Genomic DNA, 27,227 nt, shown 5'->3' with positions numbered 1-27,227 from the left:
GAAAAGTGCCGTTCTCAGACAAAAGTGGACACTGGACAGGCACCGGCGGACACTGCCGACACTTCTGACATACGCACGCGTGCGGGGACACCTCCCCTACAACGCCACACTCTCCGCTAAGCGGGAGAGGTGTAAAAAAAAAGTGTGGCGGACCGTCCAGTGAGGTCAGAGGTCAGAAAAGTGCCATTCTCAGACAAAAGTGGACACTGGACAGGCGCCGGCGGACACTGCCGACACTTCTGACACACGCACGCGTGCGGGGACACCTCAATATCTTCCAAATTGTCCTCTATTGTGATGCCAGCATTAAGTGATGCATCATTACATTTCACATAGAAATAAATGTACCCATGTGTTTTTGCCACTCGCAATGCATTTGCTGGTTGGAGGATGTTTATACTTGTACAGGCGGACGCTGCCAACACTTCTGACATCAAACCTGGCTTTTTGGAAGAGGACGCAAGTCCCAGGAAGTGCCACAGAATCTCATCAGGAAGTTTTAAAGCATCTTCTGTGTATACAGTCCTGTTGCGTTGACTAGTTATTGATGGATATGTGTTGATACTCCCACCCAACAGACATGGCTATGGACAAGCCTTGCTTCTATTTCAGTTTCCCAGTTTGACATCAGTATAAAATTTCAAGACCATTAATAAAGGCACACACCAACATCTCGTTCTGTGTCTCTCTCCGTTCCTGAGATAAGACGTATGTAACATTGACTGTGACCATGATTGTGCCATTTATCTAGGGCAGCCTGGAGATCATTTCTACCAAGTTCCATGAAAATCTGCCACTCTCTTCTGATTTTCTTCTTAACAGACTCGCACACAGGAGTATTATTATTATTTGTGTTATTGTGCTTGTCATAATTAGAAACAATTGCTGGCTGTAGGCTATTAAACGCTGACTCAAGTAACAGTCTTTCTCACTAAGAGTCAAATAAAGTCAAAGGACGGTGATAGGTATTAGGCCTACTATATATAAACTAATGTGAGAACTGCAGTATATTTGACACAAACCCAGTTTGACTCCAGTATACAACACTATTTCACGTTGAAATAAGAGTATACGTTTTGTAAGTGACTATAGCAGAACCCCACAATTTTTGACATTTACAATTATAAAGAATATAAATAATGAATGAAAATAAACTTTTAAGTGCATACTTTTAGTGGCATGTCTATTACATCATGTGTACCTACCAGCTTAATATCAGGCAATGGATGTGGAGCCATTTCAAAATGTGAGACATTTTCAAAGAGAACTCAAAGTGAAATGTTGAGACCTGTTTCTACAGAGACTGTGCTAACACAACCAACCTTTTTTTTTTACACCTCTCGGGCTTATCCGAGAGTGTGGCGTTGTAGGGCAGGTGTGCCCGCACGCGTGCGTATGTCAGAAGTGTTGGCAGCGTCCGCCGGCGCCTTTCCAGTGTCCACTGTTGTCTGAAAACGGTACGGCACTTTCTTTTCTTACATCTGGCCGCACTGGACGGCCTGCCAGTTTTTTTTTTTTTTACAAATTATCTCTCAATTTTCACAAACATTCTGTCCTACTGGTCTGTATCAATTTTCTATCAAGTTCAGGGGCGCTCAGTTATGGAACAGTTCTCACACACACACACACACACACACACACACACACACAGACAGCCTGGTAGACAGCAACTTTGGTGTGCAGATGGAGGTTGTAGTTCTGGAAGACCCAGCACCGTACTCTCCCAAAGGCAGCTGATGCCTGGTTGACACACACACACACACACACACACACACACACACACACACACACACACACACACACACACACACACACACACACACACACACACACACGCACGCACGCACGCACGCACGCACGCACGCACACACACACACACACACACACACACACACACACACACCCACACACGACTATTTTTCTGATTACATTCTTATTTGTATTGTATTTTAGTTTTTAAATAGGTGAGATCAACTTTATAAACCCCCCTTGCTTTATTTTTTTAAATCGCACCTGCACTGATCTACTATTATTATTTGTAGCATATTTTGTTGTTACTTTTATCACTGTTTATTTGCTTCTGCAATAAACAATATTATATCATGATAATTTTCCAAGAGTGACCTGGCCTAGAGGCAGCATTATTACAATAATGGACAAACAGTTCAAAAACAATACATATGTAACAAACACAAATGAATATCCAGTTAAAGTGAATGTATTTTTAAAATACATTTGTGTCTATAAAAATAAAATTGGCAATTAGAAGTGTTCTAGTATGCGCCATTTAAAAGACTTACTTCATAAATGTATTTTTAAAATACATTTGTGTCTTTTAAACATTACACATTCGTGATCTTATTTTGAAGGCAACCGGAAACCTTATAGTTGCTAGCTCCAAAACCGGATGTCCTATAGTTGCTGACGGAACGGAGCTACAGTAGCCCATCTTGATCCTTGACTTTTATTGTGGAACACATGGACCGGATGTGTCATGTTTCTGTTCCCGCTGTCTTGACACACTGGTGGTCAGAGAGAGAGGGCTGCAGAGAGGAGGGAGAGATGCTCTCCACAGCAGCTTGTTCATCACTATTCCTCCCATAAAGAACACACATTACAACGACGCAACCTCGTTAGCCAAACGTGCGTCTAGTTTCGTTTCACCGCAAAACCCTGCAAAAACGAAACACAGGAAGAAAGACAAGCAGCGAGCAAGCAACAGGAGAAACAGTATTAGCTATAATAAGCCGTGGCCTAGTATTCACGCATCTATTAGCCAGCAAGCTAACTCCAGCAAATCCCACTGTCTGAGCCCCCTTTCCCTTTGCCTTGGCTAGCATTACGTTAGCCAGCTAGCTACCTAGCTATACCCCACATAGCTAACTTGGTAGTTAGCTGGTTAACACACTGGACGTTATTATGGACGAGCTAGTCGTGGAGGTGAGAGGGACTAGTGGGGCTTTTTACAAGGTAAGATACGAGTTGTCGGTGCGTGTTGTTTGTCTCAATGCAGACACATTGTCAGCTATAACACCTACCTATCCAACAGGGTTGCCATGTCTGCTTTTTATAAGCGACTTTGGGTGAAGTTGCTTGTAAATATTGGTTGGTTGCGTTGGTTGGTTTGGGTCTTGTTTCTAAAGTGTAGTTGCTTATATGGGCTCGTTTCGTAACGTTGTTTAAACCAGTGTTTCTCAAACATTTTCATTTCAAGGACCCCCAAATTAATATGTGTTTGTCCTGCAGATCCCCCATCTGAAAAACTGTGCCAGGGACCCCCGTATCAAGATTTGTGTTGTTAAAATGTTTCAAAACATTCCAAATTTACTAGATTTATTTATTTTTTAGATAGCAGATCTACAAGTTCACAACGTGTTGCATCGCGACTCGTGTAAGCTTGTAGATTGGCTATTTTCAAATAGCCGTAGCCATAGTGGCTAATTTTGGGCATGTTTTCATAAACCTGGTTACTTATTTCTCTCTCAAAATCTGGCAACACTGCTATATCCAGTCGTCTATCTGGGGAATCATTGGGCCTCAAGTGTGCAGGAATCTTGTAAATAACGCTTGATCTGTTATAGCAGCATTGATGCTATTCACGTTTATCCTCACTTATGGTCGACTGACCAATGTTATTATATAAATGACACGGATTTATCTGCATTTGTCGTGATCATGTTAGTTAGCAGCACCTTGATAGTAGCCATAGCTGTCATGCATGCAGAATATAGGTTAGCCAGCCTAACTGATATAGAACATACCTGTCGTATTTTTACTGTTTGTGAAATTAGTGGGATGTAGCGCACGGTGACAAGATCAGTTATTTATGTTGATAATTCACCTATATGAACAAGTGCATCGATTTTATTTTACTACCAAGGTGGCTGTCAAAAGTGTCAATCTTATGTGCTGCCATCAAATTGAAATTGCCACCTGTTGTTTTATGCACACGCACTACTACACAAATGAGAGAGTTCAGATTTGCAGGGTCAGCTAGGGTGAGTGGGTGACTTGTCTTTGGATCAGTGTTGCACACATTCAGGAGTACTTTTGGGTTGTCCACAGGTACTTCATCAGTCTTCCAGATAAGGATTACACACATACTTTCTCTGACATTCTGCCTTTGTATTTTGAACAGATAACTTCAAGCCCACTTCCTTACCCTTAAAGTATACCTGTTCTTATACATAAGTTATTGATTAGTTCTTGATAGGGTACATGACATGTATGTGTGTGCTGTTACAGTCCTGAAGACTCTGTTAAAAGGAGATCTGCCTGTGATATGTGCTGCACTGACTCCACTATATCCTTATCTTACCCTGAGTTGTGGCCTGGGGAATCTGTCTGTAGCTTTCGTTTGCAGAACGTTCTGTGCTAATGATGCAAAAGACAATTGGTTTAGTACAAAGTATGAATCTCTTGATAACATCAAAATGCTGTAAAATAGGCTCTGCCAGATGAAATTGTAAGCAAATTATGTTGAAGGTTCGTACTTGTTACATCCATAGTATTATCGATAGGAGGATAATGGCACCTAATTCACCTTTGTCTTGCTACATTGTGATATGTTAATATTTGTAAGCTTCTACCAGTGGCAAACATCCGGCTGCCGAACAAGTGCTGAGCCCCGCCTGTTGCCAGGCTTTCCTGATGAAACAGTCCGCCACACGCGATTATATTTCGGTGTATGACTGCTTTGCACTAAAAACATACTTTTTTTTATCCATGCACCTTATTTGACATTGCTCGTATTATATTAGGATATTTGACATATCTGGTTCATTTTCCTTATTCGTTTCTTTCTCTATTCTTTCTTTATTATTTACCCCTTCTTGAAACTGTAAGTGAGGGGAGCATGTACTTGTATGACAAAGAATCTCACCCAGTTTTTTACACATGTAGTGCTGTGAGTTGAATCTGAATCTAAAAATCTAATGTGTTAATCAAATTGCTTATGTTTTTATGTAGGCTTATGTGAAGGATGTGCACGACGGAACAGTAACTGTTGCATTTGAAAACAAGTGAGCGCACACACACACACACACACACACACACACACACACACACACACACACACACACACACACACACACTTGTGACACTATATAATGTAATAATGGTGTTTTCGTGTTCTTTCACCTGTTGGCTGTGATCACATTTGATGATCACAAGAGTGGTTTGTTTGTGTGTGTGTGTGTGTGTGTGTGTGTGTGGGTGTGTGGGTGGTGTGTGTGTGTGGGCACCTCCACATGTGTGCATAGTCTGGCTCTGCATACATATCTTATGTTTGTGTTTCTGTCTGAATGCATGACATGTGCATGCATCAATCTCTGTTTGTGTGCTCACGCATTCATCTGTGTATGTGTTGTTTTTACAGTTGGCAGCCAGAACGTCAAATATCTTTCCAGGATGTGCGTTTCCCTCCTCCAACAGGCGTCTGCAAAGAGATTAATGAGAGCGATGAGGTGGAGGTAGGACTTATCCAACACTTTAAGTAATTACTTAAGAAAAAAATACATGGCATTAGACAGCAGAACCATTCTGAATCGGTATGTGAAAGTCCAAGTGATGTAGAAAAATAAATCCTATCCCTTTCCTTACCTCTTGTACCCTACACTACAGGAGGTACTTAGTTTGGTTTTCTATGATATTCTAGGAGATAAGATTACCACTTAAGTAGTTTACCAACGATGGCATTTTTCATTCATTTGTGAAATCAGAATCTGTTTATTGGCCAAGAATGGTCATATACAAGGAACTTGACTTGAGGTACAGTATACAGGGTCAGACTGAGGCCAGGTGTGCACAGTGTGAACACGGTATTTGACGTGTTGAGGTATTATGTATTAGAATTATACTTGCTTTATTTTTATACTTATATATTGACATTTTATAAACATATTATATTTTATATTATTTTTCTCTGCTGTGTATATATATTTCTTTCCTTATGTTTTCTTCTATGTAAGAACAATGCACCAAGTCAAATTCCTTGTATGTGAGCATAGCTTGCCAATAAATGGATTCTGATTCTATATGCTGTGATGGTGAGATGAGGCATGTTTCATATACTATTGCATATAGCATCAGTTTGAAAAATAGGAATAATATTGCATGGGTTATACCACCGGTTCTACTACAGGTATTGCATGCGTTAGGTCTAGATGTTATAGTAATTTGCATGCCATGAGTGCAAAATATCAAGATGTGTGCAGCTCTGTTTACCAGCACTTACTGGTGGTTAATATACTTTTAACAAAATATACTTAATCTACTTTTGACTTGGATTGGCTTTGGCCAATTGAAATGTAACGGAATTGAAATGTGTTTATTCTTAGTCAATGCATCCCTGTTTGATGTTAAGTACACAGTAGAATCCCCAGTCAGAGTTTACAAATCTAACCAAACATTTTACGATGTACTTACACTCTGAGGCCTCTTGGCTTTGTGTGTGAAATTAATGTACAGTATTTTTGCCCCTGTGGTCTAGGTGTATTCCAGGGCCAATGACAAGGAGCCTTGTGGATGGTGGTTGGCAAAGGTTCGCATGGTCAAAGGAGAGGTGAGGTCTGCCTTCCATGCTGTATCCTGTTGTTGCACGTGCGCAATGCTTCCTTTGGAAACAGAGGAACAAAAGTGCATGCCATCAAAATGATGTAATTGTAGCCTGTCTGACTGACTGGTCGTGTTCAGGGGACATTGTGAGATTATGCACGCCCATAAAATTGAAATAAGGATGAAAAAAAAGTCTTTGTCAAGGATTGGCTGAAGAAAGAGGTTGAATTCTTCTGTTGCATATCTTTCTTTCATCTTGGATTGGAAGGATTGAGTACTGTCACTATGGCATCCAAAAATAAATTAACCACTAAATAGAGTTAATACTATCCTAGTTTTAAAATAAATGTGTCATGTTTCTTCTTGAGATCTGTGAAAAAAGATTTCCAGAAAGTGTAACTATAAGATATTGTGATATGTGTGAAGGTGTTTGTAAGTGATATTTTTGTGTTAGAATAAGTGTTAAATAGCTCTATATTCCAATAGCAATAATTGCCGTAGACTAGAGTGTTTATTTAGTAGCAGTGGCCTCCATCTCAGCTCTTTAGTAAACGGAAACCGGAAACAGAAAATACATTTTTAGTCCAGGATACCAATTGTAACCAATCAGAACTCATAGGCTACAGGATAAACAAAAAAAAATGGAAGTGATACAATAAATAAATAAAATTAATAAATAAGTAGACAAAATTGGAACTGGAGCACTATAACATTGAAGCTGATAAATGGTCTTTTTGAAGTTCTCTCTCCTGATTGGATAAAATTGGTATCCTGACCTGAAAATGTTTTGTTATGCTTACTAAAGTGCTGGAGAGACGTGGAGACCCCCGTTACTGAATAAACACTATGGAAATGATTATTATAGGAATATAAAGCTTTTACTTTTTTAACAAGAAAATACCACTTACACCACCTTTAACTGTACTGTATGGTTAAAAGTTTATGTGCGCATAGATGCACAATCCTCCATGGTAATTGTAGACAAGTGACATATTATAGAATGCTGCGTCTGCGTGCCAAAATAGAAGATCTAACCACATGTGATGCTTGGCTTATGTTAATTCAGACCCACTTGAAATCAGAGAAGTTATGCCAGGTGAAATGCACTGTAGCTATAGTGACAATACTATAAGCCTAAAGGCCTCTAGTCTACACACAAAGCCACTGTCAGGCAATCGGGCCGTCAATTAGAGCCTGTGTCGGAAAAGTGGTAATATTTCATAAGACATTAGCGGGCCACGATCACCCGATTCTGTGTGTTTTAATCGGGGTGTGGGACTCATTGGGAAAGGAGAGAATTTGGACAGACACTTAACAGATACAATTAGTTAATGGAACACACTCATTTCTGGCAAAAGATCACAATTGATAAGATGACAGACATCTTTTTATTTGTAATTATTTTATAGCTCCTGTAGCCAGTTTAATGCAAGAGAAGTTGTTAACCAAAACGCTGCACTTCACACAGATGCAATTTTATGGAACACACTCACTTCTGGCAAAAGAATGTCACGTTTAATGTCAATCTTGTAGACAAAATCACGCACTTTTAAAACCATGCTCACTGCAGCGGCTGTGGGGACAGTTAGGGGTCACTGTCTCTCATACCTTCGGATATTTTGTCTCTCTCCACCCCACAACTAACCCTCTCTCTCTCTCTCATTCTCTCCCTAGTTTTATGTCATAGAGTATGCCGCATGCGATGCTACTTTGAATGAAATTGTGACACTGGAGCGGTTACGGCCAGTCAACCCAAACAAACCAGCCTCCAAAACCACCTTCCTCAAGATCAGACTGGATGTGCCTGAGGACCTACGGCAGATGTTAGTTGAACGGACACACACACACGCGCGCGCATGCTTGCAGGATTTGAAGTTTGATCGGTTGGACAGTTCTTGAGATACACATGCACACGTAGAGATTAACCTGCGAAAATTGCAAATATTTGGCGTAGAGGGAAAAAAGGAGGGGGCCTAGTAGACCCCTAGGGGACTCCGCTTAAAGTACAGAGACTAGTGTCAGTCATTTGTGCTTCAGTTGGACAGTAAACTGAGGTGGCATTTAAAGGTTTTCTGATTGTCCTCATGCTTTTAATCCACTGCGTTTGTTCAGGAGAAGTCTATGATTCCATAAGTAGTGTACTTTGCAGTGCTGATTAGATACTTTTAATGAGCAGATATGATTGCTCGCAAGGACCAGGGCAATTCTAATGTTTTTTAATATACTATGAGAAGTAAGCTGCAGGGCTTCCAAAATATGTCCAGCAAAGCTTCAGTGTAAAACAAAATAGCATTTGGCTCAGCCCTAGCACATACAAAGATGCACAAATATGCACGTCCATATGTACATACAGAATACAAACATACAGCAGGACTGGGGCAGTCTCATGCCCCCTGCCTTAACACCATCTGCCCCTTGGTACACAGATACACAAGGTTTTTTCCAACAAATCCCTTCAGGCCGTGATGAAATAAACTGTTCGGTCTATCGGGCACAGCAGATCACAGCTGAAGAATCTCACCAGCTTAGTTTAGGCCTAAGCAGGCAAAGTAATTTTTGAATTGACCAAAGCACTGGAAGCAGCAGATTGGGCAGATCTACTGCAGCCAAATGTTACCATCATTTTAAAGTAGTATTTGCGGAATCATGGGTAAGTGGGAAGTAAGACGCAAGCAAGAAATATCACATCCAAGATAGAGAATTAACACCATGTATAAAAATGTAAGAATACATACTTTAACCCAAAATGCAAAACTAGAAGAGTTACGATGTGCAGACGTGTTTTAAAAGGACAGTAGTGATTTTGTGTGCTCAACCTGCATTACTCCATATCTCAGAGTCACAGATAGACTTCCTGGCTCCCTGGGAAGTTAACCATAGAGCATACAGGACTGTTATAAATACTGCATTCACCAAACTATTTAAAACATTTCTGTCTGCTTCTGCGCGCTTGTGCTTTCAGGTGCTCCAAGGAGTCAACACATAAAGATTTTAAGAAGGCTGTGGGAGGATTCAGCATCACCTACGATTCAGAGAAAAAGCAGCTGGTCGTCCTGGTAGGTTACTGTATATTCGCCTTTCACCACAAAAAGAACCATTTGTTACTTATTCGTTTTTATTAGAATGGCAAGTGTTGGAGTGCAACTGGTCCAAATCGTCTAAGGGCCCGCCAACAGGCAGGAGGCAGCAAGGCACACAAAAGGCTCTAGCAGCGTCATTCCGGGGGTTATGAGGGGGAGAGATGAGTCGTGCCCGCTGCCCACGATGAGAAAATAGACACCAGCCGCTTGGTTGCCAGTCGACCAAAATAAACAATCACTTACCTCCTATATTTCATTTTTTTTTTCCCATTCCCCATATTCACACGGCAACAATTTTGCTATTAAGTTAATGAAATGCCTCCCCGTTGGTGTGGCATTTCTTCCCAACCCGCAAATATGACGTGAGAGCAAAATGGCCGCTGTGTGAATATAGTCAATTGGCTTGACTGTGGGATGACTGGCACTTTTATGCATCAACTGGCACTGCCCAGAGGTAAAATTAGGAGTAAATGTGAGATTATTTCAGCAAAATATTGGATACACTACCGTATATCCCATTATATCCAACAGTGGGTCCACTGGGTGTACTGGGAACTGTGGGAAGTAAGATAGAGTGCATAAGCACTTTCTCTCAGTGAAACGGGCAATAGTTCATCACTGTCGGGAGGAAACCTTGTATGTTCAAAACCGTACATTTTCAGGAAATGGAAAAATCCAGTGGTTCCCAAACGTTTTAGCTCGATACCCAAAAGAGAAATTTGAAGTCACCCCGACTTCAAACTAGTGAAAATAGCAGATCTACAACACGTTGTGATGCGACGTGTTATTTTGGAAACGGTGTTCTAATATGGATCTAATGTAGTTATCATTTAGTCACAAGCTCTTGTTAATACTTTACATTGACTAAATATTTTCCCTTGTCGCCGCTGACCCCTACTGGTTGGTTTGTTAGGGAGGGTGTAGGTGAGCATGTCGCCTCTGGTGCATGTACTAATAGTTTTATTTTGGTCGTCAAAAGTAATTAAAAAAGAAAAGGTGTAGGCTGAAGCCTTGGCTTATTGTGCCTACCCTTTTAACATAACTGTCAAAAAGGTAAGGAAAGTACTACATGTGACAGTTGCCAGCTTCTTTTCATCTGACAGTGAGGGGAGGACGTAGCGCAGCTCCCCATTACACCCTGACCAAATAAACACAGCCAATTGTGTTGGTTGGGATGCCCAGCCAAGCCAAACAAACAGTTTATAATGTCAAGCACATGGTCAAATATCATTGGTCAATATGATATTCTTTGCATATCATGTACGTATATGATAGAATTGATTGATTTGATTTCAGTCGGTGAATGAGGTTACAACGAAGAGAGCCAATATGATGATTGACATGCACTTCAGAAGTCTTCGCACCAAAATGTCTTTGATGCAGAGGAATGAAGAGGCTAGCAGGCAACTAGAGGTACACGCACGCACGCACACACGCACGCACGGGCACACACACGGCAAACTCTCTTATGCAGTTAATTGCAAGAAACCAGGATACTGTGAGTGCTCTGGTTAGGGCATCAATCACTGGTTGGGCTGAAAACTCAATATTTCCCCTCTAACCTCTCTAAAAAAGAGGGTGACATTTTTGACCACCGTTAAAATGCACATTATTGTCTACAGCTACTGAATAAGTCGGTGGAATTGAGTAAGCCATTTCCAAGCCTCTGCAAAAATTTGTGATGCTCCCATTTTATGTAAATAATGGATTAGAAGTCATACTGTGTAACATTCATTTTAGTTGTCTTTTTGGTGACACCTCTCGTAGCGCCATTGCCATGATTACAGCGTTTGTCTATTCGCAAGTACCGCTCAAATAGGATTGCTGCAGGGTCCTAGCGCCCGATGATATTTTGGAACACAACAAGTACAGTAGTTGTATTTATTCACTTTAAACTACATACATAAATAGATTTCTGGTACATTTCTGGTGCCAAGTCATTTTTGCACGAGTGCCGGGGGTTTAATTGTTTAATAGCGTTGTCAAAATTCAAACAGAAGTTGTGTATGTGTTTGGTTATTGTGAAAAGTATACCAGTGAAAGATATCAGAAAATGTTTTAGTTTCATTGAAGAAGTTACACAGTATGACTTTAAACTATAGTTAATATAAGGAGGAGGATATCTCCCCTTTCCACAATTAGAACAAGAGCTGTCTGCTTGAATCCATTAAGATGTAATATTTGATCCCCCGTAGGCCTGCCCTGAAAGTCAAGTGCTATGATCCTAGCAGGTTTTTTTTTTGCCCGTTGAGAGATTTTAATTAACTTTTCCTCCACTTTCCCAAAACCACCCCAAACGTATTTTCAAGAACAAATGCCAATGATTCCTTTTTCTTTTCATTTCAATGAATAGTTTAGCATTATCCCCAATAGCGTCAACTTCTTTTAAATGAAACTAAACCAGTCTTATTTTGAAATCTGCCTACCTTTTAGAGGCAATCCAATATCTATTGAAGCTCTCTTAATGATGGTGGAATGCAAGATTTTGGCTAAACTCCATCTTTACGATATAAACCTTGACCTACACAATCTACACACTCGAAGTGCCTTCTCTTGCCACCTCTGTTGCAGTAGTGGGGAGTTACTGTAGTGTAATGGTACTACTACTGAAATATGATGACACACACTCTAAATCTGCCCACTGTAGTAGAGTGGTAGTGTGTCGCAGATGGTGGGTATGAACAGTCTGCAGGTAACAATTAGATAGGGATGTCCGTCAGGATGTAAGCATATCACACTGGCCTTTTGTCTAGTATTTATTCTTACAGCCTCTGCTCTGTCTTTTTTGTCGTCTTTGTGTTTTCTTTTTGTTCTTTCAATCTCTCCGTCTTCCACTGTCTTTCTTGCATCTCTCACACCTATTTCCGTAGAGTTCGAGACAGCTGGCGTCAAGGTTTCATGAGCAGTTTGTAGTGAGGGATGATCTAATGGGTCTGGCCATTGGGACCCATGGAGCAAACATTCAGCAGGCCCGTAAGGTCCCAGGAGTCACCACTATAGACCTGGATGAAGAGACCTGTACCTTCCACATTTATGGAGAGGTAAGTTAGATGGATCCATGGATGGATATATATATATATCAGAATGATTCTGGATGGCTGGGTTGGTACAGTATATGGGTATGATATGAACTATGAGAAGTGTCGCCAAAAAAGACTACTAAAATATATATGGTACACAGTATAACTTAAAGTTGGGCCAGCAGTTGTCATTTAGTGACAATCTTAGCCACTCCTCCTAAACAGATAACAGAAGCTCTACCATAATTATGCCTACACCGAGATCAAAGTTTTGTTGTTGGTTTCACCATGTCACCTACAGTTTATAGCCTGGTGGGTGTTTTGTTTTGTAGCCATGAAGTGATGTAAAACTGTAAAAATTATTAACAAAGTCAGATGGCATGATTCAACCCACCCGTTTTATAATGATCATCTAATCATGTGTATGTTGGTTTAAGTTAAAGGTCACTTTTAATGATTTTAACTAATGATAATGTAAGACAAGCAAAGATTTTAAATTCAGGACGGTCCTAGGGATGTTAACAATTAATCGATTAATCAAATTAATCGATTAAGAAATTATCCGATTAAATCAAATGATTAACAATTAATTGAAAAAAAAAAAATCTGAAATTAAGATTCTCAGATTTAAAAAAAAACGCCGCTTATCAGTTAACCGGTTAATCGGTCGATAAGGTTATCAATTATCAATTAATGAATTGATCGATAGTTTGCATCCCACCAGCCATTAGGACAGGAGATTGATGTGCAATGTATTTCTCCCTCAGGACCAGGAGGCTGTGCGCAAAGCCAGGAGTTTCTTAGAGTTCTCTGAAGATGTCATCAAAGTTCCTAGGAACTTAGTAGGTAAGAATCTTGAAATTACTTGAGGTGCAATAGGTAATTTGAAGGTTGCCAGTTTAGATCCCCGGCTCCTCTTGGCATAGTAATTAACTGCTCCCAATGACGAGGTTGATGCTTTGTATGGTTGCCTCAGCCATCGTTTTGTGAATGTAATGCACATTGTAAAGCGCTTTAGATAAGGCAGTCACTATGTAAATGCACCATCTAACATTTATATACCATGACCACTTAACATAAAGTTTTATAAAATTGTAATAGGATTAGTAACCACAAAATATACTTTTACTGACATTTTTTATTACTAGCACAGTGTTAATAATACTTTAAAAAAACGTATATGGCTATTCTGCCCTGCCAAGGCAGAGTGCAGTAACTACGAAAACAAAAATCACTGAGAAATGGGTTTAAAAGTGATTCAACTGGTCAGCCAAATGAGATATCGGCATATAAGTGATATTACACTAATTGTACATCTGTTCTTGAGGTAATTGTTTATCCCCCAACATCACAAAGGCTAATTTGACCTTTGGGATACCCAAATAAGTCGGTGTGTCCAAAAACGTAGTTACTGCTCTTTGGCTTGGCAGGGCAGTATTGTAACACTGTATTCCCCCCTTTTCTGCCCACCAGGGAAGGTGATTGGTAAGAACGGGAAGCTGATCCAGGAAGTCGTTGATAAGTCTGGCGTGGTACGGGTTCGTATCGAGCCAGAGAGCGACAAAAAGCCTGCAGCTCCTGATGACGAGGTCAGTAGGATTGAACTCACCCGTCACAAATGTATCTCAGCAATTTGTTGTTGTAGTGTCAGCTAGCAGCGTCTCAGCACAGTATCCCCAGTATTGCCATTTATTATGTTGTCATTTACTATGTTTATTATTTGCGTAAAGTAACTGAATGAAGAGTTTGACATTAAACTTTGTAACCGTGATTAGCAGGAGTGCTTTAATTAACTAATCACTAGACTCATATCTACTCCATGAGAGGGCAATCTGTTTCATTCACTCAAGTGCTATTTAAACAACTCGGGTGCCACTCACTCTTTATTTCTTCTCTCTCTTTCGCTCTCTCTTTCTCTCTCTCAGGGATTGGTTCCATTTGTGTTTGTGGGGACCAAGGAGAGCATTTCCAATGCTAAAGTACTGCTGGACTACCACCTCAACTACCTCAAGGTTAGTGTGGACAGTACACCCTTATATTCCTAAACCAAATTTGCAATAAATCGTGTGACATCTTGACTTGTCGTATCATCTTACTGTATGTGACTATATGTTGCCATGCTGTCATTGTCACTTGCACAGGAGGTGGACCAACTTCGCCTGGAGCGTCTGCAGATAGATGAACAGCTGAGGCAGATAGGAGGGGGCGGGGGCGGAGGGGGCGGAGGGGGTGGAGGAGCAGGGCCCAGAAACCTTAAGGACAAAACCTACATCTTTGATAACGGCATGGGCCAGAGTATGGGGAGGGGAGGAGGAGGTGGGGGTGGAGGGAAGCCTTACGCTGGAGGTGGAGGAAGAGGAGGCAGGGGCAGAAGAGGAGGGGGAGCAGCTTTTGCCTCAGGTACTCTGTGTGTGTGTGTGTGTGTGTGTGTGTGTGTGTGTGCTAGATGTTCAGGCCGCATTGTGGCCTGAACATCTATTAGCGCTGATCAGAGCTCTCTGCAAGATTGTGACAGGACAATCATTTTGAAGAAAAAACACAATATGCAAAGTTATTAATATACATTATTTTCTCTATTGTTTAATTTATTGCAACAAAGTTTTTTGATGTTTGATCATTTCATTCAAATAAAAAGTTAATACAAATATATCTATCATAACTCTTTTATCTATTGCCCACCTCCCAACGTTTCATGCCCCTGCAGTCATAGACTCAGCATGAACGAGATTCATGCCTTATATAAAGTATCTTGAATTGGTTTTGTATATGAAATATGCTAAATGAACTTGCCTTGTTTAACCTTCCCCAGGCACCAACTCGGAGGCCTCCAACGCTTCAGAAACGGAGTCCGACCACCGAGACGAGCTCAGCGATTGGTCACTGGCTCCCACTGACGAGCTGATGACAGGAGGCGGGAGCTTGCCCAGACGCACAGACAGCAGGAAGCGAGGAGGAGCAGGAGGAGGAGGAGGAGGGCTGCGGGGTCGAGGGGGTAAAGGAAGAGGAGGGGGTGCCTATAAAGGTGTGTTGACATATAATCAGTTCTTTATTTAATTTTAAGTTGTGGTTGTCACCTGCTTTTGCATTGGTACTGTACATGTATTTAATTTGATCATTTTCTTTTCGTTTTTTTTTTACCGTAAAGTCAGCTTGAGTGTTAGGGAATTTTCTCTGAATAAAGTAATCTATTACTGATTACATGTTACTCTCAGAGATTGCTTTATTTATTACCCCCTGACAAAAGGAACCACATTACTCGTACTTTGCTTTTAAGTTACTTTACTAAAAGTCATAGAAATCCTTAGCAAACTGGAGGATAGGCCTACACAGACACATGACTTAAATTTCTGTTCTTTATTAAATAAATAGAAAAAATAAAGATTATTATTATTATTATACTCTTAAGAGTAGTTTTCTGTCCTCAAATCGTGTCAGAACTTCTCTTCTGTCTCATCTTCTGCGTTTTGAGCGCTACTCACATGATAGATCTCATGTGTTTTCCTTATTTAGGAGAGGAGATGCCGTGGAACGAGACGAGACCCCGTCACATCAGAGACCCCAAGACCAGGACACAGGAAGACTCCCTACAGGTGAGACATCACACTCTCGCGCGCACACACACACACACACACACACACACACACACACACACACACACACACACACACACACACACTTAACCCTGCTTCTCGATTAATCGAGTAACCTACATGAGCAAGATCAATTTGGTTATTGGTTCTAAATGTCGGTTTCTATATATGTTCAGTTAAGTGTCCAGACCTAGTCTAAGGAGGTAGGTCAATGCATATGTCTTTCACACAATTTTCTTTTTGTTTGAGGGACCGTTCCTTAACCAAGACCGTTTCAATAGTTTAGTTTAGACATTAGATATGTATCTAATCGTCTTGCTACTGTGAGACTACAAAAGCCCCTTCTTGGCCTGTGATCAAATCCCACCAGTGTAAATCTCCTCTGGCTCCCCAATGAGGCTTTCTCTCTGTTTTGCTGTGTTAAAGAAAGAAAAAACGATACACAGGAGAATGGACCACCCATTCTTCTTCTTTTTTTTTTATCTTCTTTATCCATATGTTGGCTTTTGACCCTATTCCAACATGCTGTCGGAACCCTGTCCTCAACTCTCTCTCTCTCTCTGTGCCCCTCTCATCTCAGATTCGTGTGGACAGTAACAATGAGCGAAGCGTACAACATGCATCGGCCAGTCGGAGTGTGGGAGGGGGACCCGGCTCATCCTCATCCGCCTCCCAGGGGAGTGTGGTCGCAGGGGCCGACGGACCCGCCCGCCACCACCACCGACCCATCAGAGAACGAGGGATGAAGAAAGACAAACCGGACGGAAGCCTCGCTCCTCCACTGGTGAATGGAGTGTCGTAAATACACAAAAATGACACACACAGTTAAATGCTCAGACACACACACATTCAGAAATCCATACAGACAGCTTGTCGTTATCCATTGTAGTGTCTGGTTCTCTCTTTCTCTCTGCCTCTCTAATACACAGGCATACACTCAAATATCCACTGCTTCAGAATGACTCTACATTAATGACATTTTTCTAGGGCCAAATATTGGTCTAGTGGTCTACTCGGATGTTGTCTGGTCTGATATCAACTGATCTGGTATCTACTGGTCCACTCTGGAGTGAACATGGAAAAAGAAGCAGTACATTGTTTTGTGTTTTTCTCTGTTTTATTTTTTTTGAAAGAGCAGAATGGAAATGAGAGAGTCATTTGACTGAAGCAGAGTTTTTAGTGGCACTCCTAAAAGATATGTTTACGATGTTAACTCACCATTTCAAACGGCTGTGGAGCAAGTCATTGCTATCGCCGGGGGGAGGGGGGGAGTAATATCTGCCCAATACATGACGTGGTAACCGCATGACGAGCAGTGAAACTGAGAGAAAGGACTTCAAAATGTGTCTCCTGTCTCATGTATTGCTGACGACACAAAGGTTAGGGTATATTGTTTAACGGCATTCAATTGTATAACTTTTGTTGATATGAAATCTAAACCCCGGCCATGAACTTTTGATGTTTAAAACACGCAAACATTGCCTGGTATAGCCTTTCCCCCTGTTCACCCTAGTGCACAGCTGGCAAATCTGCTCCTTCAGATTAGGATTGGGCCTGATAGAGGGACACACATCAAATCCTGCTCCTTCAGATTAGGATTGGGCCTGATAGAGGGACACACATCAAGTCCTGCTCCTTCAGATTAGGATTGGGGACGATAGAGGGACACACATGGTACATGCGTTTTTGTCACAACTGGAGAACATGGAATGGGACGATGATGTTGGTAGCGGGATACATCGATTGGCTGAAGAATAATTTTAACCAGCAGTAAATCCAGCATTACTTCACTTTCAAAATATAGACTATTCCCTTTTTGTTCTTCTTTTTAAGTCCTATGAATTTCTCATGTATAGGAGCCTTCTGTCATGTAGTTTTCCTTATCTGTAGCTGTGTGTATTCAATTTTATTCTTGCGGGTTGAAAAGAGGCAACATGTATGAATCACATCTGAGTGTGTTCACAATGGTTTTTGTTTTTAGTTTTTTTTTCTGTTGAGTTCCTTTTAAAGACAGTCCTGTCATTCTCTCGCTCTCTCTCTCTCTCCCCCTTTCTCAGACATGCATATTTTCAGATATTTGCACAACCTAACAATTGGCCTGAATTACGAGATTACCTTTGTTGACAACGATAATCTTTGTAAGGCACTTAAGCTTTTTTTATTTTTTTTATTGTCAATCTAGTCTTTTGTTCTGGTAGTCAGGCTGCCCATCTCACATGGGGACCAACAGGGGAACTGAGTTTGTCTTCTAAAGCAGTGTTTCTCAACCGGTTGTTCAGGACCCAGAAGCTGGGTCATAACATTTTCTCACAGAGGACTTTCGTGACACAATCCTCCCTATTCTGGGCATGTCATAATAGACGACTATTTCCTAAAAATAGGCGAACATTCTGAGAAAATATTGTTGCAGCGTGCCGTGAGCTTGTAGAACTGCTATTTCTGTTACGAAAACAAAGTATATAGGGTTTAAGTTGTGGCTCCTGAACCAGCTCTGAATCCAGGGGTTTGAGGTCACACAATCTTATTGGCTAAGCACCCTTCCACATACACAATAAACCAAATGCTAAACTTCAAATCTAACCTAATGCCTAAACACAACCATTTTAACCTTATACCTAAACGTAACGATCTATAACATAATGCCTTTTAACTGCAATGCCATTTTTTTTTCTTGTAAAATATAGGCTTTATTACAACAAAACAAATAAAATTCAAAGACAACTTTAAAACTCCATTAAGTTAAAAGACAGTATCAGGACTAACATCTAAAAGTCTAAGCCTTAAAAGTAGTAACACAATATACTCAAAACTGAAAGTCAGTTACATTTTGAGTGCAATTTTGTTAAAAACCCAGTGAGTAAACACTAGTTCTCACACTGTCGAGGGAAAGAACCCAATAAATTATAATCATAACGCCAATAAAATTCAAAGACAACTTTAAAACTCCATTAAGTTAAAAGACAGTATCAGGACTAACATCTAAAAGTCTAAGCCTTAAAAGTAGTAACACAATATACTCAAAACTGAAAGTCAGTTACATTTTGAGTGCAATTTTGTTAAAAACCCAGTGAGTAAACACTAGTTCTCACACTGTCGAGGGAAAGAACCCAATAAATTATAATCATAACGCCTATATATATTAACCTAAGACAATGACCAATATTTGACACGGCAGCTACCATCACACATTGAGAGGAGTGATAGTCAGAGGCTTGAGATCAGATGGAGAGCGATCAGATTGAGTGCATAGGTATGGATGCAGTCTCTCACTAAAGCACTGGCCAAAGAACTTGTAGATGTGGGTGTTTGCATCCACATCATAAAAAGAGACCCGTCCCACGTCATAGAGACTCCCACTGCCTGTGGCTTCTCCTTCACAAACAGATTGAACGCAGACGACACTGGGCCATATGCGCGATATTGGCCGGCATCCAGCACCATGACCCAGCAGCCAGTCCTAACAGACATGCTGATGGGTCTCTTTCTGTTAACGGACACCCTCGCCACTCCTACAGCCCAACTAGTCTTTCCCTTTACCTGAACTTCATAGTAAAACTTCCCTGATGTGAACCCTTCCTTTGACAACACTGCATGATATTTAAATCTCTTTTTAGCATCAGGAACAGTTTGAGGTGTTGCTCCATGCATCACTGCTTTCCCATCCGGGGACATGATGAGGTTACAGTGTGCGGTATCTGGGTCAAGGGTCACATCCACTGCACAGATCTTCAGCCTCTGCAGGTTGATTTCCTTAGCCAGTAGAGCTGCACATCTTATCACACAGGTGGTGTCAGGCAGATTGAAGTCAACCAGGGTGTTCTTCTGGTACTCGTTTAGCAGAGTGGGCAGGCTTGACAGGAACAGGACAAGGCCGTGGTGATCGTCAGAGTGAGAGAGATGCTCCAACTCAACACGTTTCTTGTTGAGGTCAGCGATTGCCACCTTCAGTTCTTTAATGAAACCCTCCGCTTGTTGCTCTGCTGTTTTAACCTCAACCTCTGGCTGGTTGAGGTTCAGCTGGTCATTGACGACTCGTGCGGTCTTGGTCAAGGGTTTGATCTTGCCGATCATCTGTGACTGTGCATTTATTACGCTCTGGACTTTTGCCATGTAACTCTGGACTTTTGCCATCATCTCAGGCACTTCTGCAAGTTTGGATTCAGATTCTTCCTCAAGTGGTACAATATGGTCATCTTTGTGGTGCGTGTTCATGCAAATAACACAAATGCAAGTCTGATCTGTCTTACAAATAGAGGTCAGCGAGCCTGTGATGTTTAAAATATAGGCTTTATTACAACAAAACAAATAAAATTCAAAGACAACTTTAAAACTCCATTACAATAGAGGTCAGCGAGCCTGTCATGGTTAAAATATGGGATGGGTTCTTGCACAACCTGTCTTCAAGACCTGATACAGGAGCAGTTAAAGTGTGGCCCCTGAGGCCTGCAACTCTCTGGTGAGGCTCCAGGTGCGTCTCACAGAAAGACGTCAGGCATACCAGACAAGACACGACAGCCATGTCCTTCCTCACAGAACAGACGTCACAAAGAACATCGTCAGCAGATTGGTCTCGAACTTCAGCCCACTTCTTAAGTCCTATAGCCAACTCTGACAAGACAGTATTGACTTGCATTCGAGGTCTGGTTGGGAATGTTGCGCTACACAGAGGACACTGGCAAATGTCCTTGGTGTCCCAGTAGTATTGAACACACGCCTTGCAGAAGTTGTGTCCACATGGTGTGGAGACCGGCTCAGTGACCACATCCAGACATATCGCACAGAGCAAGTGCTCGTCAGAAAGAAGAAACCTGGCAGTTGCCATATCTGATCTGTGGTGCAAGTTTCAACACAAAGATTCACTCCACTTGTGTGTTCAGGCAGCTGGGTGTGGATCCACTGCAATGCCATTTTAACTTGACATCTGGATTTAGGTTGGTTTGACTATGGCTGTCGTTTAATTCATTGTGGGCATCATAATGCCAGTTCAGGTGCAGCTACCTTCCTACACTTAAATATCCACCTTAGCACAGATCTGTTCATTGGATTAATTTAAGATTAATTTATACTAATCGCGCTATGCGTCGTGTGCTGAAAAGAACAGATTTTCAAGCTTGTGCGTCACATCGCAATATGATGTTAGTTTAAAAATCGAATTTTTCGGCAAGCAACAACGTTGTGGGATGGAATATTAATATGATTTTAACCTATGTGAAATAGCCTTGATCTGTGCCATCAACAAAATCATAATAAATAAATAAATACAGCCAGTAAAATGTAAGAGCTTAAAAGTTAAGATTCAGAAGATAATCTTCAAACTCATCAACTCTGAAAATGTCAGTTCTCTTAAACCATCCTTCCAAATGATCGTGGTTAATGGGATGGGTTAGTGTAGAAAGTTATTGTTTGCCGCTAGATGACTTCTAAAATACAAATTATCAAGGACAGATGAAATGTTTGTCAATAAAAAAAAGAAAGAAATCTACACACACACACATATACAGTATAAGGGCAGGGTTTCTCAGAGTGTTCGTAGCTCTTGAGTATATTCTTTCTGAACTGAAACAGAGTACTTTCTCTCTCTGTGCATTAAATGCATCTCGCCTAACACATTCCATTTCTTGAACAAAATGATTTTTGAATAGTAATGCAAGCCAGCAAGATATTTTAATTTTCAAACATTTGTCTTGAGGCTCTGCACGAAATGTATGAGATGATATCAATGACTTGTTCATCTCTAAGTGCTACATGTGTCATACCTGTAACTTGGGACAGCATGGTAAGTTTTTGTGGACATAAACAACCCTCTTGCACAGCTAGAAACTTGAAGAGCTCTGATTAAACTGAGTACTCATTAAGCTACGAATGCTCAGGGAAACCTAGCCATATTTTGTGTGACCTGTGCCTTTAATCATGTAGCTGGTATCGCAGACCTAGACGTCTAAATCAGGGAAGACGAGACTTTTATGGAGTGGGTGCATAAAGATGACATCACACAGTCCTCATGGCTTGAACCTGAATGCAACACAACCTGAATTCAGTGAAATTCCTTTAAAACTGTGGTTCTCAACTCTGCTCCTGGAAACCCAGACTAATTGTAATATCTTCTTCTACCAGAGAAGGACTTTGGCCAATTGCATTCACTTGGTGTCCTACAGTATGTCTAAACTGAATAGACAGCTAGAATGAGAACCAGTTGTACTTTGGGCCCTCCAGGGCTGAGTAGAGAACCACAGATGTGGACAGTTTGTTCTGTGGGAGGTGGACGTCATGTCTCCCCTCCAGGAAGACACCATCTTTAAGCACCTTGTGATTTAAACCACTGGGGTTCTTTTCTCACTGTACTGTCAACTATTACAGGCCTATATAGATGTCTTACCTGGTTCAGTTAGCATGTGTAGTAGTCTGAGTGACTTTTACAGGAGTGTATTTATCTGGAGTGCTACAGTATGTAAGCCTGAAGCTGCGGACTGGCCCAGATAATTTTTCACATTAAAATGAATAGTTGTTTTAAGTGAAATTGACAGCACACACCGGAAGCCATTTTGTGGTTCCAACCATCTCGCCATCCTCCAAACTCTTGAATTTACACTGTTTATGTGCTATAAGACAGGGGAAACAATTATTTAAAGGTCAAAGTAACCCATGGCTCAATCTCTAGCCATCTATGCCTCCAGGGGAAGAGCTCAGAGTACTAAATGAATAATGAAGAACATTTATGAGTAGATGAAAGAATTTTCAGTGAATGATCAAGGTTCATCTCTGTTAAAGAGCAGCATGTCCGTCTGACCTCTGGGATGTGTGCATAATCTCGTGGTCTAATACGACCCAGTCAGGTTTGGACACAGAGGGGAGAAGAGGAGTAAGGAGGAGAATTATTTTCCTTTCCTTTTCTTTTTTTGCATATTTTGTACATTTTCTGTCTACCTGGAGTAGTAGAGTAGTCAGCAACAAGTAATGTTTTCTTTCTTTCTTCTCAGTTGATGAAACGACAACCATGAAATAATTCAAGGGGAAACATGGGGGCAGGTGCGCTATATTAACTTAAGCTGGGGGCGATGTAGCTAACCGAGTAGGCAGTGATAAATTAAAGTATAGTGTAATAATAGTTCATTTAAAAAAAGAGATTTACCCACATCAATCCCTCAGAATATCATGTTTACTGTATTTTTGCATTGCCTTGAACAGAGGTTGCAAGAAGAGACTGCTCTGTCGAAAACACAAGACATCATGAAAAGGGCTTTTGGGAATTAATTTTACATTTCAATTTCAAATGTACCGGTAACAGTGTCAATTAATGTGGGAAGTGGTCATCCCTTTCACTTGATGTAAAAACGTCCCACAGCAGATCGTTTGTGGTCGCTATTTTGCTGTCATTCCTTTTGTGTGAAAATAGTCCATCAATAGAACATCAACAGCATAGGGTTACATTGGAATGTAAATGATGAAAAGTATGGGAAAATGGGAGGGAGGGGGGCGGTTGCTTACTGTATATAATGATGTCATTATTTGTTTAAGGAGAAAAAAAACATTTGTACTATTGTTTCAAATTGAACTTAAAACGTGCACTTATCCTGATATTTTCTCTTTGTGTTTAATATTGGTTAAATGCTAGCGCTCTTGGTAGTAAACTTAATGATGCGTGAAAGATAGTATCCTTCTTGTTAGGATTGATTTTAAGCTGTATTTAATTTCGCCCTGGGGCCCAAAATGTATTAATTATTTTGTCAAATGGATACCCACCATAACAAAACTCTTAACCACCGTTCGGTGAAAGTAACCATTTTGTTCAAAAGTACTCTGAGTGGATAATGAGTGTTTTGTTTCTATTTACTTTTTGTTTGCTAGGCGTTGAATTTGAGTTGTGTATATTTCTCAAACTTGGAAGCATCCAAATTATGTGAGAAGGGAACATGGACTTTAAAATTGTCTTTGTACCCGTTTTTTTTTCTTTTTCTTTTTTTAGGTGACATGCCTATTCTTGTACATGGTCTAAGTTCACAGGAATTATTGTCTAAACCTTGTGTACCTGACTTTTGATTGGCTGTGAGATGTTGATCAAGGAGCGTTTCATTTTGCGGTTGCACTTGTGAGCAAATTACATTTGTGTGCAAGTCCTACTGGAGAATGGTGTCAACTAAATTCTTACAAATTCTGTCAAGCATATCTGTCTACCTGACAGCAAAAGCCACTTATTCAGTAAGTGATGGGAACAAGTCTTTTTCTTTATTATTTTTGTTTTTATATATATATTTTAGTTTTTAAAGGGATCCTCCTAAGGTCATACACAGTAAAATCCTCAGTGTACATTTTTCTATTTGTACAGTCTCAAGCTGACCACTTAAACCCTATTCTTAGTTGGCCGTAGTCCCACTGGAGCGTATATACTAGGCCCCCTCTTTCCGCCCCTCTATACCAAAAGTCTTCGTTGACAATAATGAACTTGTAGATCTGCTAGGTTTGCCCCAGAATAGGGACGCAGGGGTTCATGTGGTTAAATGAACACTGAGGTTTTTACTGTGTGGAGCATGCTCTGTCCACCATGACGGTGCTTCTTGATGCCAGTCCTGAGGAGGACTCTCTGGGGCCAGATTTCTGTTGTGCCAGCTAGTTGATTACAGTCACCTGCAGTCCCCGATTTGAGGCCTAAAATGAAATCCAGCTGTATGCTGGGTCCTCAGGACTGGACTCCAAAACCAATGCACTGAAGGACCATGTTTATACTTTGAGTTAAGATTATAGAAAAAGAAAATAACAAGATTCCTACTTTAACCACAGATCTGTAGAGTATGACCAATCCAGTTTTCAGGGAATGGCATGATGGTGATACAAAAAAAAGTATATATACATTATATATACATACAGTAGTGTTGAAACCTGTGACATATTTTCAGCCATTACTGCCGATCAAGATGGGGGAGAAAAAGAACGCAAGTGCAGAATAAAATGTATATCACAGTATTGTTTAATCCTAGTTATCACCTCTGATGTTTAAAACATACAAACAGTACTTACTGTTTTACTTGGCAGGCTAAAATATTTCCAAGTTAGAGAAAACGGGCAGCAAGTGAAACATTTTGTTTCATGCAGCTCTTTACTTACGTTAGTGTGTTTTACTCTGCTGCCAAACATCAGGTTCAAAATATTTGTAAGAATACAAAAAAAAAGATTTATAGCTGACTCAACTGCTGAAATGGAGTGTCAAGTCTGAGTGACCAGCTGTCATTTATGGTTGGATGGGTTTGTTTCTTGCTTGGATTTCTTTAGGGGTATAAGTGAATTAATTAATTGCGCAACTGTGCAAACTGTGTCACATTATATGGCTGTTGAAATATATTGGAGGTCAGAGTTGTAGATTATCTTATATCACTGGAAACATTTTTATGAGCAAGGTGGAAAAAGTGTACAGGGGACTGCTGTATTCTGATAGACTCTGCAAGTGGAAGGATTGGTACAGTGCATCAATGCATTTTACCTTTTGACAAGGAAGGAGATTAGATTAACAGTTAATCCGTGACTTCCCTCAGCTGACTGAACATAATACTGTCCCCACCTCCTCCTTCCCCCATTGATATCAAGTGGAAAAATGTAACAATACAAAAATATACTGTACCTAGTCAATATGTTCTATTGTCATTTGGGGCACCCCACCCACCAGTACTGTGAGCCACTGTGGGTTGCCGCCTGTAGCTTAAGAACCAGTGTTTAGGAAACCAGGTGTTATTGCTGAGACGATGGCCACAGAAAGGACACCACATGATGATCATGATTCGGGTCCATGGCATTTGGTTGTAATGTTCTCTATTTTTCCAGTGTGTTCAGATGTGAACATGCAAGGCCTTGGTCTCAATGCATCTTTTTCTCTGGCACAATTATTGAAAATTCACAGTCCTTTGCTTTTAATCTATGTCAAACCTTTTAAAGCAACCACTAACCAGGACATTTCCAAGAAGGTCTGCTATAACTAAAAGTGTGGATTAGTAAATCATCTATGCTTCAGTTCAATCTGAACTGCTGAAACTGAAGTGCCCACTGACATTGTGTTCTAACCCCCACACCCTGAATTTGAAGCTGAAACAAGTCCCAAACTTCCCATATCCCCAAGCTGACCAGCTCTGCCATTTTCAGTAGCATGTCATTGAAGCTCATTTGTTGAAATGCAGTTTCGTGTTGCCAGATGATCGGCGATATCCAAAGCGTTTAAAGTCTGGCTTGCGAGTCTGTTGGAAATTGTTTTCTTTCTTAATCCATCTTTTTTTATTTTTTTCCTGTTTTTGGGAAGTTTTAATGAAACCTCGGCTTTCATGAATTGTATTGTCCAATTCAGATTTGAGGGAAAAAATGTCACGTAAGATGACAAAAGCAAAGTTTAGCGACTATGTATTGTGATATTATTACCCAATTAATATACTGTAGGCGTCACTCAAATGCGAGTAGGAATCTCCTCTTTCCCACCGTTTATAAAACTCTGGCATTTGACTTAAAATGGAGTGGGTCAGTTCACAATTGACCTTAATGCTCTTACTACTCACACTAGAGGCCATTGTGCCTCCCTTCCAATAACAACTAATAGTCATTGAATGGCATGTGCAGACTGCAGATACAAATTTTAAGGACACAGTATTTCGCTGTTGTCTTGGCTGAACCACCACTGACTTTCTTGAGTAATTTATTTCCAGGGTGTATATAAAATAATAAATTCAAAAGAAATGCACATGCAGACTGTATGCTAGAGCATCAGAAAGTTGAGAAAGGGAGGTATTTCTGTAGATACTGTTATCAGGGTAGTTAAAACAAAAAGCTGAAAACCTTGTGTGTCTAATTCAACTGCACTTTTGGGCAATATTTGTTTTCTTTTTTTTTCCTTTGTATATACTACTAGCATTGAAGCTGTTTGGGGTCATACTAAGTTGACATTGTCTGGTTATAGTGCAATATATTTTGTATGCAAGCAGTTTCAATAAATAAAGGTTGATCTTTCTCTG

General features: G+C 40.6%; 1 protein-coding gene across 2 annotated transcripts; it reads left to right on the top strand.

The window, feature by feature from the left end:
• The first annotated feature begins 2,547 nt into the window (after positions 1–2,547).
• On the top strand, positions 2,548–27,227 carry fmr1 (fragile X messenger ribonucleoprotein 1). Of its 2 annotated transcripts, none has more exons than XM_084041522.1 (15): positions 2,548–2,940; positions 4,969–5,021; positions 5,378–5,471; positions 6,491–6,562; positions 8,230–8,378; positions 9,518–9,611; positions 10,932–11,048; positions 12,506–12,676; positions 13,423–13,501; positions 14,129–14,244; positions 14,581–14,667; positions 14,797–15,055; positions 15,465–15,677; positions 16,166–16,245; positions 16,826–27,227. In XM_084041522.1, exons 1-15 carry the CDS (start codon positions 2,920–2,922, stop codon positions 17,045–17,047), a joined length of 1,827 nt encoding a protein of 608 aa, XP_083897648.1. In that variant the 5' UTR covers positions 2,548–2,919; the 3' UTR covers positions 17,048–27,227. The 2 variants fall into 2 exon arrangements, with proteins under 2 accessions (XP_083897648.1, XP_083897647.1); XM_084041521.1 differs by having other exon boundaries at positions 2,548–2,970.

This window comes from Gymnoscopelus microlampas, assembly GCF_963454915.1.
Source record: "Gymnoscopelus microlampas genome assembly, chromosome: 18".
Classification (NCBI taxonomy): Eukaryota; Metazoa; Chordata; class Actinopteri; order Myctophiformes; family Myctophidae; genus Gymnoscopelus; species Gymnoscopelus microlampas.
Note: the sequence above shows the minus strand (reverse complement) of the source record. Positions and strands in the feature narration are given on the sequence as shown.

What these genes read in the sequence shown, in the direction of transcription:
- fmr1 (XM_084041521.1), top strand. Translation starts at nt 2,920, where the DNA reads ATGGACGAGCTAGTCGTGGAGGTGAGAGGGACTAGTGGGGCTTTTTAC. An exon ending in ATGAGAGCGATGAGGTGGAG is followed by an intron (nt 5,472 to 6,490) that starts GTAGGACTTATC and finishes CCTGTGGTCTAG; the next exon opens with GTGTATTCCAGGGCCAATGA. An exon ending in CTGCAGCTCCTGATGACGAG is followed by an intron (nt 14,245 to 14,580) that starts GTCAGTAGGATT and finishes TCTCTCTCTCAG; the next exon opens with GGATTGGTTCCATTTGTGTT.